The sequence below is a fragment of the Spea bombifrons genome, chromosome 2 (assembly GCF_027358695.1).
Source record: "Spea bombifrons isolate aSpeBom1 chromosome 2, aSpeBom1.2.pri, whole genome shotgun sequence".
NCBI lineage: Eukaryota > Metazoa > Chordata > Amphibia > Anura > Pelobatidae > Spea > Spea bombifrons.
This window is the reverse complement of record NC_071088.1, coordinates 15,163,411-15,180,560: the sequence shown is the minus strand read 5'-3', so window position 1 is coordinate 15,180,560 and position 17,150 is coordinate 15,163,411. Positions and strand designations below refer to the sequence as shown.

Sequence of the window (17,150 nt, the reverse complement as noted above, 5' to 3'; positions counted from 1 at the left end):
TATATATATATATATATATATATATATATATATACACACACACACAGTATATTTGGTAATACATACCTTTATGCCTTGCCAAGTATCGCCCAAGCAGAATAATGGAACACAATGTGACAAATACGACTACAGCTACTATTCCTCCTATTAGAGCATGGTCTGTTGCAGCTTGTCCAGCCAATGCATTAGGATCTATTGAATTTAACAAAGAAAGCAATGAATTAACACACTCGTTATCATTAGGATCAGGTATCAGAAGGAAAAGTGAATTATACACAATCTATACAGATACCACCGGGTATACAATTACTCTAGAAAATCCTCTAAGGGTAGGGTCAGGTGTATGGTTCCCGTTCCTTTCGAGTTTTATGTATTTAAGGATCTAGTTCTAGGTTTACGGTACTAATATACCCTTTACATGGTCTGTAACAATAGCACAAAGGAAAATACATATACACACACACACACATATATATATACAGAAATAATGTCAGATTCTGGATGTATATAGAGTCCTTTGCCTGAAGGAAAGGACGTCTGAAAGTAGTTTCATTTAATACATCTGCCTCTAACACTTGACAAGGTGAGGTTGATCCATAATAACAAACTGTAAATGTTCTCTCCACATTCTGCTTATTATTTTAGTGACAAATGTGTAATAAAAACTTCACTTTTTTTTCTGTACATTTCTTTTTTAATAAAATATTGTGCAATATTGAGAAAGTAATCATTTCAATGGAAATATTCACAGTAAGAAATAAAGGCCAAGAGAATTATGCACTGGTCATTTCTTTCTGTATTAAAGACAATTCTTTTATTTCCCGGAGTGAAAATGAAATAGCGTGGCATGTTGATCACATTGTAAATTAAACTAAAATGTATAATCTCAAAGGAGACTATCTCACGGTTGCCGGTATATGTATAGGGAGTCAGGACAATTTTTGTGCCTGTTGGTCTCCCTCGCCCGGGGAGTACATGGATGGTGAAGGTATGAGCAGCGGAAGGCACAGACCTTTTCAATAATGCTTCCTCTTTTGTGGTCTGCGTACCTCATGCTGCAGGACATCGGGATATGATGTCATATCTCTGCACCAGCAGGTTCTGGTGCTGGTGGCCGAGAGGGAGGAAGAGCTAGTGGGGAGATCTGTGCCGGCGGATGTACAGGTCTCCACCTTCAGACTATGGAGGCTGTTAAGGGGCTCAAGGGAATGTTGCCATGGGCCCATAATGTAAGCCTAGGGCCCTTTGGTCTGCATTAAAGGTGGACTTTCTATAAAGTCCTAATTTGTGAAAACACATTTGTGGCTAAAGACTAAACCTGTATCAAATTCCTTGTCAACAGAAAATACTGGCGTAAAAGAAAAGACTTATTTTACAGACAGATATATATATATATATATATATATATATATATATATATATAATATTTACATCCTGGCAAATAAATAGATAGATAGATAGATAGATAGATAGATAGATAAATAGATAGATAGATCGATCTACCATATTTATTTACCGTAGAATTGCTGTTCAGGAATATCATACATGTCTGAAGACAACTATAAATATATTTGATACTTAATGTACAGCACATCTGCAGATGGGAGATGGCTTTAGTCATAGTGCACCACACATTAAGCACATTTTTTTTTAGAAACAGTAATAATTAATCAGAGATACATGTATTAGTGTATAGAAATTTTATGTCATTAAAGATTTTTTGCCAGTAAAGACAGATTTCCAAAAAGTTATCTTAAGATGTGATCACTTTTATCTGAGGTGCAATTGTCCACTTCAGTCTTTTTCTTACCACATTAAATTAGGTTTAATACATAGGAAAAGGGGAAAAAAGATGTAAAAATGATGCTTTTAAGTTGGATTTACTTAATGTAAGACAAATTACATGATTTGCATGGAACTTCAAGCAGTCTTTTGATACTAGATGGTTCTTTGAATTATCTTTTCCTTCAAAACACAATAAGTATCAAACTGCTATGAACACAATAGACAGCCGGCTTTCCTTGTCTGGCAGACTTATATCCTTTCTTACATGCGTAATGTGTGAAAGTTAAAGATGCTGTTCCACTTAGACATTTCCCCCCCATATTTCCTAAATACCTAAAATGCACTACATGAACTTATTCTTGCTCTTAATTTGATCCCTCTGGCTGTCTGCCAATTAATTAAGGTGTTTCCCGTAGTTCAGGGGCGTCCAACCTGCGGCCCTCCAGCTGCTGCAGGACTACATCTCCCATACTCCTCAGACAGCCCCTTAGCTGAAAGAGCATTATGGGAGATGTAGTCCTGCAGCAGCTGGAGGGCCGCAGGTTGGACACCCCTGCCATGGGGGATGGGAGTGGTTGTAGGAGGTCAGACTGCTGTGATATAATACATAGAGGACAACTTTGGAAGAAAAACCAACTATAGTATCTGAATACACATTTTTATGCATTTTTTAAGAGATGGTAACAGTGAGGGGGAAAACTATACGGCAGGATAGGTTTCTTTTATATCTGTTTACATGATGCAACACTTATCTGCACTTATATTTTATGAGGACCCTAAGGAAAACAGAACCTTAAAATGGAGGAAAGGCAATGATCCGTTACCATAAAAATACCAATATCTAGTTGTGTGTGCTTTAAATTATTCATAAAATATTAAAAAAAGCTTAACAGTTTATAATAAGGTTTATGCAACGATGTAACATAAAAACATATAAGCGTATCCATAATAAAATCACAGGTGAGTCTCATCTTTTTTTCCAAACTGGTGCAAATTAAAATGAGAACAATCCAAGCATCCAGAATGGATCCATAATTTATTCTGATAACTGTTGGACAACAGGGGCATGCTGACCCGGAGATACAGCACCCAGGTGCTCTTACAACATAGGCACCCAGCGGCGTCACATAATGCATGTTTAGTGGCCCTGCAGTAGTAGAAGCAGCTCATACAGAGAATGCAATCTGCATTTAAGAGAGAGAGGTAAGCGAGGGACAGTAAGAGTGAGGGACAGAGAGCAAGTTAGCTGAAGCGTGGATGGGAGAGTTGAGAGAGAGAGGAGGAGAGAGAGTGGGGGTAAGGGGAAGAGGAGGAGAGAGAGTGGGGGTAAGGGGAAGAGAAGGGAAGAAAGAAGGGCGTAAGAAGAGGTTTACATTAAAATAGGTTGTGAGTGTATATCCGGTGTAGTTTCCAATCTTAAATTCACATTTTTATCGGTAAAGCCTTAGATCGAGCTTTATTTCATAATTACCAGGAGGTATTACTCTATTTTTATCAACTTATATAACTAATTCTAACAATTGATTTCAAATGTATAGGAATGAACAATTTGAAGTGAAAAAGGAAAGTCAGTAACTAGAATTGTATGATTACATAAAATTTATGAAAAAGAGTTTGGAACAATGACATTTATTTTGATATCAGGCTAGGCTGAAAGAGAAATAAAAGCATCCTACTTCCCCTGTATAATTCATCTTTCTTTCTACTTGACAAGGAAATCATGCTATGCCTTTGAGGAGGTGGAATGAATAAAAGACAAAGTGGGTGACTGAATGAAAAGTTTTATTAGATTTACAAGAATTTAATTTCTAATTAAACACAATAAACTACTTATTATGTTTTCTAAATTATGCTTCTGCGTGATATTACAAAATTACATATATAAAATAATATAAAATACATATTTATATATATATATAAATATACATATATATATATATTCCTTTCTATAAGATAGTTTGCATAAGTAACTGTACTACACTGACTTTCTTCTGTACTACACTGACTGCTATCATCACAAGACAGTCACAATTACGTGGGATAATTGCCATATGTAAGAAAAATAAATTGCAGAATCTTGTATTTGTCATAATTGCAAGAATTCTGTTGCTCAAATATGGTAATAAACATCGTTAGTCTGTTATATATGTCCTAATAATTGTGTCAAACTTCATGAATTAAATATCAGACTTGAGTGCTCAGATGTTTGCAAGAAATATGTATTTCAGCTAAGTTTTTATTTTTTCTGTATAGCCACAGTGCCCTAGAACTTGTGCTTATATATTTCACAGATTCTTTACTTTCTGATTTTTTACTATGTTTAGAAATACGGACGATCTTATAAACAATCTTACATAGCACTTAAAAAAACTTAAATACAAATACAGGAGTGAAGTTTATTTCAGAGGAGAAATGCTAGAACAAGAGGCCATAATCTAAAACTGCGGGGTCGGAGGCTTAAATGTAATGTAAGGAAGTTTTATTTTACTGAGAGTATATATTTTAAAACAAATCTTTAGTAGAAAGCATCTTTACATATAACAAACGTCAAAATATATTGCATGAGGGATTTCTATTCATTTAAGTGAACTGTTAAACTAGTGTGGTGTTCACATAAGCATAAATTAACTCAGATGCAGATGAGTCGAACTTTTCCCTGACTTCACTATGCATTGTAAAGAAAAGCTAACCCCATTTACCTTATCCTGTAAGAGATGAACTTGTCCAGTATAATAAATACTAAACTTGGGGAGATATTGTGAATGTCGACTTACTAGTTTAAGAATGCATTAGGTCGATTCATAACATTGTGCAGATACATTTATTGGCTTAACCCCACATAATCCATAGTGGTAACAGGGTGCTGAAAAGCTGAAAAAACACCTAGGTTATGGAAGATATACCAAATAAACATGTTTGATGTCAATGAAAAATATTTTGATGTCATTACTCATTGACAGTAACAATCAGCATGGCATCGGGAGGAGCACTCACACTAACACACACACAGATACACAGCGCACACGCATGTCAAAATACCAATACACCCAGACACACACAATTACACACACTCACAGGCACTGAACACTAACTGAACACTAACATACACATCCAGACACACTAAACACACAGACACTCCACACTAACGCACATCCAGACACAAACGCAGCTAGACATTCTACACTAACAGACACGAATGTACGCATACCCACACACTAATGTGCCCAGACACTCACATTAACACACAAGACACTCAACATAACCACTCAAACTAACATATTCACTCACACTAATCCACACATATGGACATACCCCAAAACACACTTACCCAGACACATACACAAACACTAACATACCCCCCACAGACACTAATACAAACAGTCACGCACATACCCAGATATACACACTCATACATAGGCAGACTAATACAAACCCAGACAGACACACTCTATCCCACACATACAAATCCAGACACATACACACATGAACCCGGACACAAAAATAAAATAACCAATTAAAAAAAAATATACCATTATTAATATATATAAATATATATTTCACCCAGCGCTCGTTAGCTAAAATATTAAAAAGGATATTGAAAAGCATGTTGTACAAATGTTTGGGGTCACTTAGAAATGTCTTTGTTTGTGAAAGAAAAGCAAATTTCTCCATTAATGTAACATGAAATGCATTAGAAATACAGTGTAGACTTTGTTAATGTTGTTAATGACTATTGTTTCTTTTAATGGAGTATCTTCATAGGCAGGGCCGGCCCTATAATGGGGCAGACTGGGGCAATTGCCCCAGGCAGCACTTTAGAAGGGGCGGCACTTTGCGTTTTAAACTTCGCCCCAGGCGGCGTTAAGTCTTCGGCCGGCCCTGTTCATAGGCGTACAGAGGACCTTTTATCAGCAACCATCGCTTAGTTAGCACTGCTAGAAATTTTCTTGTTTTCCATGAAAAAATAAGAGAATAATTATTTGTGAGGACTTTAAAGCAAGCATGCATTGGAATATAGTGTCCCAAGCAGGATGCTGGGTTGTATAGCGAGAGGCATTAGAAGCAGGAAGGGAGATTTGTTCTGCCGCTTTACAGATCTCTGGTCAGACCTCACCTAGAGTATTGTGTACAGTTCCGGAGACCCCATCTCCACAGGAGGACAGTTTATTTGAAAGGAGGAGAAATGTTAGAATGAGAGGTTACAGAAACTTAGTAATGTAAAACGTCCTTACATCTGAGATGGTGGTAGGTTGTGGTAGGTTAGTGGAAAAGGCTCCATGCAGAAATGGTGACGGGTAATACATTAAGGGAATTTAAACATGCATGGGATAATATGGTCTATACTGAACCTAAGGCCGAGGACTGATTCTCTGTATCAGGAAAAAAAGCAGACTAGATGGTCCGAATGGTTCTTATCTGCCATCAAATTCTATGCTTCTACATGTTTTTTAAGAAGGAAAAACCTCTATTAATAGCACCAGGTTAATAACAAAAGTTTTATAGGCCATGAGCATGATGCATAACGGCTTCATGAGTGATACATAGTGTTAAGTGTTTGATTACATTGTAATTAGCTATGCCATGAACTCAGGCTGGGTTGCACAGTAATAGATATCACTTAACGGTACAGAATTAGGTTTCCATCAATTGAAGACTAAAAGTCACATAACAGCAAACTAGTGCATTGAATAAAAAACAACATTATCCCCGCATTAAAAGAAGATATAAGAATAAATGAATGCATACCTTAAAGTCATTAATATACAGTTACAGCAGTCAAAGCATACAGTATTATTTATAGGGAACACTATCACATAAAGCTGTATCTAGAAATTAATAAGGATTATTATGCCAAGATGATCAATTTCCTTTAACTATATGCCCCTACGTTATTTTAAATCACAGATCTGTTGGTAGAATGCTGAGTGTGTGTTTTGGAGACAGAAGATAATGAGGATTTTGTTTCCTATTTTCCCCTTCAAGATTAATGCCTTAGTTTCATAAACGTACCATTATATACAAGGTATGCTAGAAGGCAATGAATCTAAATTATCGCCATACATAACTAATCATCACTTTTTTAAGGCTCTGATTTTCTTCATTATAATGTTAACATTTCATGTTCACTGGTTCGTGGTGAACGAACAAATCATCTATGTAAGAGGGGAAAAAAAAATGTACAATATATTTGAATTTCACCAAGGCAACTCAATTTTACATCTGAACCGAGAAAGTAATTTCCTTTATTCCCTGCAGAGAGCAATAAGGCCCTGAATCAAGGGTCCAATGTAAGTACTAACTCAAGTTTCAAATTAAATAAATGTGATAAAAGCTTTCATCTGGCTGTTGATCAAATGTGCAAAGGCATTGATTTGGACAGACATATTACAATATGTCTCATGTATGAGTCCCTAATGCAGAATCATCAATTACCTTCATTTGGGAATACTTGACTAAAGCAGACAGAAATGTTACTTACTTCTTAAGTGCTGCCCACTGGGAGAATATGAGATATGTTCTTATCTAGATGTTGTTAAATTTGGCATTAAGAAATAACGTATCCGTGTTTATTTTAGAAAATGACAGTTATATTAAAAACTATTTGCAGCCAAAAACAGTTTTATGGCTAGCCAGTCATGCTTATATTAAGGTGAGTATCAGGGTGCTATGGATACAAATTTAACAAAACTGCGGTTATTCTTTTCTAGTCTGCGGTGAAAAAAAATATATATCCAGTTTATTTAGCTTTAGTCTTGGTTGCTACTTTTTTTTATGCAACCCAGCAGTGTAGAAATGCAAAATCTATTGGCACTTATGAATTATATTAGTATTGCCACATAATGAAATATAATTGTAATAACATTGCTGCGTGTGTAACGTTCTTAAATATAACATTAGGGGTTGATGAGTTGATTTGTATGCCTTGAAGAATTATAATTGAGCAATTATTACTAAAAAAAAACCAAACAAATAATACACGAAGCCAATAAATAAACACAATGTATGTGTAATATTATGTAAATAGAAATATAGCTATAAAGCTACGTTCAATGTGAAATACTATATTAATGCTAAAAAATTCACACCCGTCATTTCTCTTCTTTCTCGCGCTTTTTTTATTTTTTATTTTTTTTTTTTTAGTGCAGAATTTATTTTTGGACAGATTGTAATTTTGGATATTAAAAAAGCAGAATATCATGAATTAATTAAAACACGTTATACATGTCACAGATGCAGTCAACTGCCTTCATAGCCCTACTGTATTAAACACGGCTGGGTAAGGTGTGAACTTTACAGCTCTCCCGTTAATTGATTAGCGATAGGAGTTGTAGTTTTACGTCTTACACATATATCGTTTGATAAATAAAGGTCCTTGTTCATTGTCATCCAACATATTATTTAAAAATAAAATAAGAATAAAATACAAACCTCCATGGCTGTTGCAGCTGCACATTGAAATATTATTATATATTAACAGGAAAGTACTAAAGGTGAAATAAGTTGCACACTTTCTGGAAATTGCTTTCAATACACAGTAACACATTTAATCTGTCATACTGTCCAGTTTAGATTTGTCGTTTCTATAATACAACTTCATACTACGTGAAAACAATCCCCTGTTTATTATCAGGCTAATATAAAAATATGTTAGCAGAAACAATTTTATGTAATATAATTAAATTAAGCAACACCGCAGAGGTCTTCTTTAGAAGTCGTTGCAGTAAGTCTTGTGAGATTTGATTTATTGGTGCCCACTTGGTTAGTATTACAAGTAATTCTTATAATGCACGGAATATCTTATTTTTCCCAATAACATTCACAGAACCTTGAGTTACTAGTAAGTTCATGCTCTGAAGAAGTAAGAATATGTGTGTCAAACATTTAAAATGGCCAAAGGGGCACTTTTGTTTTAGGGGTATGGTTATAAGCGTGGCTAGGGGTGGAGTTTGACTTTCTAAATGGATTTTATTTATATATGGATTTTATTCACATAATTTACCAATTTCTGTCTGTTTCTGTACACAGTACAGTGCGACTTTTATGGCACATGCAAACCCCTGCAAGCTTTCTCAACTCTAAGAAAGAGGGACATCAGAGGGGAGGAAGGAGGGCATTCTTGTGAGTATGGAGGGACAGATCGGTTGAGTATGGAGCAATGTTGGTCAGCATTTGCCTGGAGTGACAGATTGCCAATCCATGCCTGATTGGGAAGTGAGCAATTATTATAATGTGTCCTCTAGGCTTGCGAGGAAGGCCCCCTTTAGCTAATCTATTGATGTGTCCTAGTTTTGTCATACACTTTGAAAATATGTATTGTAAGAAGCACTGCATAATTTCTTGGCATAATAAAAATAAAAGTTAAGAATAATTATAATAATGTCTTTATTGTAAATGAGTTCAATAAACAGCTATTAAAATATATCCTTCTTAGCAGTCAACAAAATGGTTATTATCATACTCGCCCAATGTTTAGTACCCAGATCTATATGTGAAAATTTCTGTTTCAAAGGGTAGCTTCAGAAAAATAATAAACAAAATGTCGAATAAATGATACTTTTTGAAAGTATTGAAAAACATGCATTGAAATTACAACAAAAGTAACATTTCTCTAGAGTTTGGTACTATAGCCACAGTTTAGATACCCTACAATGTTATTTTGTTTTATATTTTTTGAGAAGTTTTATAGTTTTTTTATTTGTATTTATTATATGTTATAGAATTTGGATTTTATATACTGGCTTCAGTAGTAGTAATATAATATTTTTTCGTTCTCTCTAGATAAGTCACTGGATATTGAAGACTAGAAACAGGTTTTTTTAAAATAATATGCTTGGGTCGTGTTCCACTTATGTTCTACTTTTTTTATATGTATTAGGTAGATAATATCTATATCTAATACATATTAAATAATTGACCAATGGGAGATAAATAGATACATTGTGTTACATCACGACACAAATGACTAAAACAAATGATGAATGTCTAAAAATGTTTACAGAATGCTAAACGAATGCGAAAAGAACAATTGACAAATTGACAACTAATATTTTCCCTTTGAATTTCATTTTGATATTTCCACCAGTTCTGCAACAATTCATCAAGCAGGAGGCCGGGGAACATATGCATAGTTTAAAAAAAACAAAAACTTTGTAATTGAAATTTCATTAGAAGCTAACACTGACACATCAACACATTTCATTAAAAGTCGTTTTCAATACGGATCAATCCTACTCGCAGACGCTTATCATTTCTTGGACATCCCTGACACACACTGCAGATGGTGAATGGGTTTATCGCAATCAATCTTCACATATTATCTTTGTAATAGTACAGTAAATATGCTAAATCAAGTAGGATTTTAACGGAGCTTGGTTTTATTGATTAACAATTCTAAATAGGAGAATAAGACAGGAATGAAATAAGAAACATGATTATATGTCAAATATGGCAAATTGCTTAGACAAGAATGTCTCTGGTAAACAATAAATGACAAGCGAGGCACGGGGCTACCATTTTACCCTAAATATTCTAAATTTACATAGACGACATCGGATAGACAGCTGTTAAAAAAACTCATATTTAACGCCCATTTTATATTGAACCATGTGGTCAACAGAGAGTTAAAGCTAAACTCATAAATCTAGTGAGCTATCCATAAACAAGGTTTTTCTTTCATTTAGACTTACAGGCCTGTTAATAGCACTAATAGAATTTATATCAGGTGTTAATCCTTAAAAGACAAATACAACTCACCTGTGTGCTAGGATGTTTACTGTTTGGATGAAAAATAGATGCTCAAGATGACATTTTTGTAAATGTATAAGCAAATGGTGTGTGAAGAGGATACTCAAATAAATGAAAATTCCACCGAAAGATTTAACAAAGAGATAAAAAAAAATATGATTATTCTCATTGCTAAATAATATATTTAATAAAAAAATATCACCAGATTGCAATATTTTACTTTTTTTTTTAAAGGTGATGGTGGACCCAGACCCTCCATATTGTGCATGTATAGAGAGACTATGTACAGTGTATATCCCTAGGCTACCTAAGCAGGAGATGTAATATTGGTCTTCAATGGCAACAAACAGCAGGACATGCTAAATACATAGTTATTCTCATATAATTAAGATTTAAGCATGGCTGTATTTTTGATAACCGTAGGAAATTGTGTTATTAGTTGTGTCTACATTGTTGAGACATGAAGATTTGATACCTAAATCACGTATTGCATTTACTGGGGGAAAACTTTTTTTTTAAGTGACTTACTTGAAGGTTGTGACTGGAGTGATGTATTTGTATGTCTTCTATATTACAATTGCCTCTGGTTGCCTTCAGGCAGTCAGAAATTTCATACTTTCCCTGAAGAATTCACTGGTATAATCAGTTAGTTTTTAAGCTTGTGTTTAATAGTCTAGTCTGCTTAACTGTTTTTGAAATGTCTTAATGAAGATTAGACATTCACAACTGTTCCCGGTGGTCAATAAAACTTTGTCTGACAGCACAAAATCCACCAAAGGAAAATACGCATGAAAGATGTGTTTGACAAGAATATTTTTGTTACTCCAACTAGGTCTCCTGGTAAATATACAACACCCACAGGTAAGATGTCTAGAACGTCCTGATCAGGACTGTCTGGTTATTTAATGTGTATGGACTAAGGATATTAGAGCTTCACAAATTTATGTTTGAAGAATATGATGTTTTGTTTTTTATTTGTATTTACTAGTAGGTTTCTAAAAAAAAAAAAATTGACATATAGACACAGTGCTATGAAAACGTTTTAGGGGAGTATAAAAAAATGTTGTTAAGTAAGAATGCTTTAAAAAACAGACATGTAGTTTATTTTTATGATTTAACAAAATGCAAAGTGAGTGAAAAAAAAATAAAAATCTAAATCAAATCAACATTTGATGTTGGCAACAAGACTAAGATCCAGATCCCCTGCAGCGCTGCAGCGGACCCGGATCCTCCTCTCTGGCAGCCGGTGGTTCAGATTCCTTGGTGTCTAGGGGGGCAGGTGAAGAAGGTCTGTGCGATGCGTGCAGACAACCTCCGCTGCTGGGGTCACTTCCTCTGGGGCATCTATCACGGAGCGCCGGCATCACATGACCTCTGGTGCTCCACCATAGAAGCCCTAGCGAAAGTGGCGGAAGTGAAAGTTCTCCAGCAGCCCCACTAGACACCAAGGAATCTGATGCACGGGGGGGACAAGACTAGGGAAGCACTGGTAAGTCAGGGGAGGGTAAGAGTGGCAAATGGGGGGTATAAGGGTTTTCTGGAGGCAGAGTGGCATATAGGGGGTTAAAAGGCATATATGGGAGACAGAGTGACATATCAGGAAGGCAGAGTGGCATATAGGGGGGTGTATAAGGCATTTCTGTGGGCAGAGTGGCATATAAGGGGGTATAAGGCATATCTGGGGGCAGAGTGGCATATAAGGGGGTATAAGGCATATCTGGGGGCAGATGTGCATAACTGGGGAAAGGTTGGCAAATAGAAGGAAATAAAAACAAAAATGCATTTTTCTCAGAGTTTTTATTAAATATGAAAAAATAGTTTACATGTGAATTCATATTTACCTAAACTAATCTTATAATCGAGCAAATACAGTATTACTCACATATGCATGCAAAACAGTTGTGATATAAATGGGATGATAAAGGTTTTTTTATTACATATGTAATGGTTTATTTCAGTTTGTATCAAGGGGATCGGGACACATTTTTAAAACCAATTTAGCATAATCTATGCTAATATTTTGACAAGTGTTAATATTAAATTCAAGATAAGGCTGACTTAGGAAATACTGAGATGCTTCCACTAAAAGCACATGAACAGTAAATGTTTGTTGACTATTTACCCTAGGAGTTGATTCATTTGCTAGTGAGTATGGTTTTTAGCATTCATCCTTTTTTTCTTCACCACTCTAATTTTTGAAAACTCATTGAATTGAACCCATTTATCTTACAGATAAGATCCATACATTTGTGTTTAACGGTGACCTGGCTTTGGAGGAATCAATACACTTTTTGTATTTACTCTGGTGATAGCTTGAGAATACATTTTACACCTATGTTAACGATGCAAACCAAATAAAAAAAAAAAAAGAATTTGGACGAATTTGGGTCTTGCTGTATATAAATAGTGATCCTGGTGCAAAGTTTGAAAAGCGATATTATTACCATACCAACAGAATAGTGATACTTTTTGTGATACCAGAACTACTTTTTATACTTTTCCTATTATGTTTTTCTTTTTTTCTAATGTTAGAAATGTCAAAAATATTCTACATTTTAATGCAACAACCGGCTAGATATGCTTGGCTGCATGTTATGTGAGCATAAAAAGCATGTTTGGCCCTGATGGTCACTATAAAATACATACTGCATCCAAGTAGGCTTTCATAACTGGCACAAACAATACTTGTAAACTATGAATAGAAACAAACCAGAATAATATCACATTTGTATGCTTACTATTTACTTTATACTCTAACTGTGCTCAGTATAATAAACCTCAAGTAATAAAAACACAAATGGTTCTGAATATGCAATAGTAGCATACAGGACCCGATGTAAAAATACATTTAATCTATATGTGCCATTAACTGACAACTATATTTTCTTAATTGCTGTATATATAACGAGCACAATTGCACATCCACTATTTTTATGGATCTATGGACACATTGACATACATCTACTCAGGGATAATTACTATTGCCTACAAAGTTAAAGACCATTGCACAGTGAATGCAAAGCATAACTCAGGCATGCAATCTTTATTTTGAATCCTAATCAATTCCGTGTTCAGCTATTTAGACATCTTATACTATCGATGTTTCCAAATTTTCTGGAAATCATTAGTTACACTGAACATTATTGCAACGTTTGCTAATGTATCCACAAAACATCAATAACAAGACTCAACTGTCCCACTCACGCTACAACATCAGTGGAGTGGAAAATAATAATATATTCTTAAGGGGCAAGGGATTAGTGACTTACATGGACTTCTATGTGATCAGGTTTTATGAATCTGTGCCCAAAAACTTTTGATTCATATTGCTTGATCCCTTCTCATTTAGTGTTAAAGATAAGTCCTTATGAATGATACGGTCAGCACAAAAATACACGCCTCTCTCCAAACTACAAAAGTCAAAGATTTGTTTTCAGGGCAACCAAAAAAAAGACATCAAGAAATGAAACTTTTTCAAAAGTTGTCCCAAGAGGTAAAATAATAATTCTTCTTTACGCCAAAGGCTACCATTTTTTTCTTTGATCAACATTACTTATGCTGATTGTTTATGGTCCTTGACAGCCCCATTAAAAAAGAATGCATATTCATTTATATTCATATGCATTCTATAAAAATGAAGAAAAAAAAATACAATCACTCACCTGAGGTGGATGCTGCAGCTGCCCTCTTCCACCATGGTCTGATGATTCTTGCCAATGACTGGCTGCTTTAAGATGAGATGGGAATGAATTCATCCCAATCCACTATGTTTATAGAGCCAGCACTCGAGCTGATTGGCAGTAAGCATATCATCAGGGGCGTAACTAGAAACCACAGGGCCCTGGTGCGAAAAATTGCCCCAAGCTCCCCAACTTCAACAGCTAGTCTGAGCCATCATTACCCCCACAAAACTGGTCTGTGCTTTCTTTGCCTTTTGCCCCCCCATTCCAACATATAACATTTAAACACACTTACACAAATTACACAAAGCTACACACACACGTACACATCCATGCTCACACACACAGAGCACACATCCATGCTCACACACACAGAGCACACATGCATGCTCAGACAGACACACACACAAAACACATATACATATATACCACCTCCCGCCCCTGCTTACCGCTCAACGCTCCTAGAGCTTTCCCTCTGGCCAGCCTCGGATTCACTGCAGGGTCACGTGACGTCATGTGACCCCGATATGCTCCTGTCTCCTCGTGCCAATTTAAAATATTTTAGAAAGGGCCCTTCTGACCTGGATCAGTGCGGTCCAGGTCAGAAGGGCCCTTTCTAAACAATCTTATACCGCTACGAGGAGACAGGAAGGGGTTGCAGGGTTTGCACCGAGCCCCTTTAGTTACGCCAGAGGATATCATGTGCAAAGAGATGTGTTTAGCCTGCACAGAAAATAGCTGAAGGGGCAACAAGAGTAATGCATATGAGGGGATTCTGGAGAAACCCATCCCCCAACCATCTGCACCAGTTATAACCTAAAAAGGTGTCTGTCTGAGATTAAGTGGAGTTGCAGTCATAGCATTATAACTAATAAATGCAGTTGGGTATAAATACTGTTAACGTGATAGGAGTTGTAGTATGGTGCAGTGAGGTTACTGATGTAAAGCTATATATATATTTAAGATAAATAAAGTCTCTTGCAAGCCAAGCAGTGTTTTAATCTCTACAAGAACATGTTTATTATTATTATTATATTTCACTGAATTAAACTGATTGTTATTCCTATTAAAAGCCAAAATCACTGTGTTTTGGGAGCCTATTGTACTGCTTATAGTTATATATTGTCATGTGCAGTAAAGCTCAAGTTGTCCATAAAATTGCATCCTTTTTTACTAAATGTTCATTTCAGTGTATAATTAAGATCGGTTGCATAGCAACACGGGAGAGTCATAGTCTTACTTTACTAATGGTAGCCTGCAACACGTTGGTGTTACCAAGCAACCTCACATCATACGTATTGTCTAGGAAAAGAAAAGGACAAGGGGCATCAAATCAATTATAGGTGGCTAAGCTATTTTGCTTGCAGAACCTGACCTGTTATCTGACTACTCCTATCTTAATAACTGCTTTGCCCAAAAACATTTTCATCACTGAAGATAAAACGGACTTTAAAATGAGTGCATTTAACTTTTTTTCTTATAACATAACTCCTTATTTTTAAAACGGATTGCATATTCGGAATGCAATTTGTACAATATTCATCTGCCAAAAAATATAATGAAATAATACGTATTGCTTTCATCTATTGCAATGTAATATGCTATACATCTACAGGGAATTTAAATATCCATTTTTTTATCATTCTGTTTTTACATTATTTATTCAAAAATAATCCCCACCCTTTCTTCTACATAGGGTTCAGTGACATATTATGCCGAGTTGCTGACTAACTCAGTTTTGTGGCAGTACCACAACTAGGGGTAAATGTGTACCTCCCAACATTCTTGGTTTATACAAGACAGTCCCTGTTTTTTAGCACTGTCCTGCAGTCCTGGATAGCCACTTCACTGTTCAGCGGGCAGTTGATGAGAGTCTCTGATCTCCCCTGACTGGCCTAGAGCTGAAAAATCTATTTTATTTTAATTTTTAGAATTTTCTATTACATTTTTCTGTCAATGGACCTTTAAGAAATTAATAAATATATATATATATATATATATATATATAATTATTACTCACGTACTTAGCATGTTATGTCATAACCATTTCTATGCAAATTTCTATGGAAATATGTCTCATTTATTACTCTGCATTTAGGCAAGAGCAGTTCAGCGTTCAGATAACTACATAAAACATGGGTGCTTAGTAGAACACTGAACAATAATGTGTTTATTTCCCACGTTTTGTCTTTTTCATATTACATGCATGTTTTTAGCAAATTTTCCTCTTCTGCTTTGATACTAAATGGACAATCATGTAAAATCATTGCTTTTAACAAGTACAAGAGAGGGAGAAATTGTACAGAACAGATGGCAAAGAGAAGTAGAAAATGTATCCGCATATGTTATGCAAATGAGATTGGGTGCAAAGCATACAGGGAATTATAGCTATAAATGAGAGTGGAGTCAGTGCAGATTGGGTTTTAAAAAGTGTATGTAGGATGTGCGTAGATTAGAAAGAATTGTGAAATTTCATGCGGCAGAAGGCGCAGTTGGGCAAAAAAAAAAATTACATTTCTTAAATTCACTGTACACAATGTGCCTCGGGGTAGAAAACGTCATTGAATGTCAAACAGCGAAAATGTCCGTGAGAGGCACACAGTCTGGCGCTGCTTAGCATACCTTATAGGCAAACTGGATACATTATATTTTCAAGAGAGACATATTTCACCTGCCCTGTCCACCGTAGGGCTTTTGTGACAGTAAGCAACCGAAGATTGGTCAAGATGACAATATTAATTCACGCTGGAAAGAATAACATACTTAAAAAATGCTACACTGTTTTAAACTGTGGGCAATATAGCCTGGGTTATTTTCAAGTATATTTTTACAACAACCTCTCAATTCCACTTTAACCCCATGGCTATGTCTGGTACACCTGTGCTGTAAATGTGGAGCCCTTTTTACCATATTTTAACCACCTATAGTGGCATCAAGCCT

The 17,150-nt window shown here is 35.5% G+C and overlaps 1 protein-coding gene across 2 annotated transcripts in view; it reads right to left on the bottom strand.

Annotated features, from left to right (window-relative positions):
* The window catches only part of CADM2 (cell adhesion molecule 2), a 616,782-nt gene that overhangs the window by 3,614 nt on the left and 596,018 nt on the right, over positions 1-17,150 (bottom strand). For both annotated transcript variants that reach the window (XM_053456894.1, XM_053456895.1), the window contains one exon: positions 67-192. In XM_053456894.1, coding sequence (XP_053312869.1) covers positions 67-192 — 126 coding nt within the window. The remainder of the gene's footprint in view (positions 1-66; positions 193-17,150) is intronic.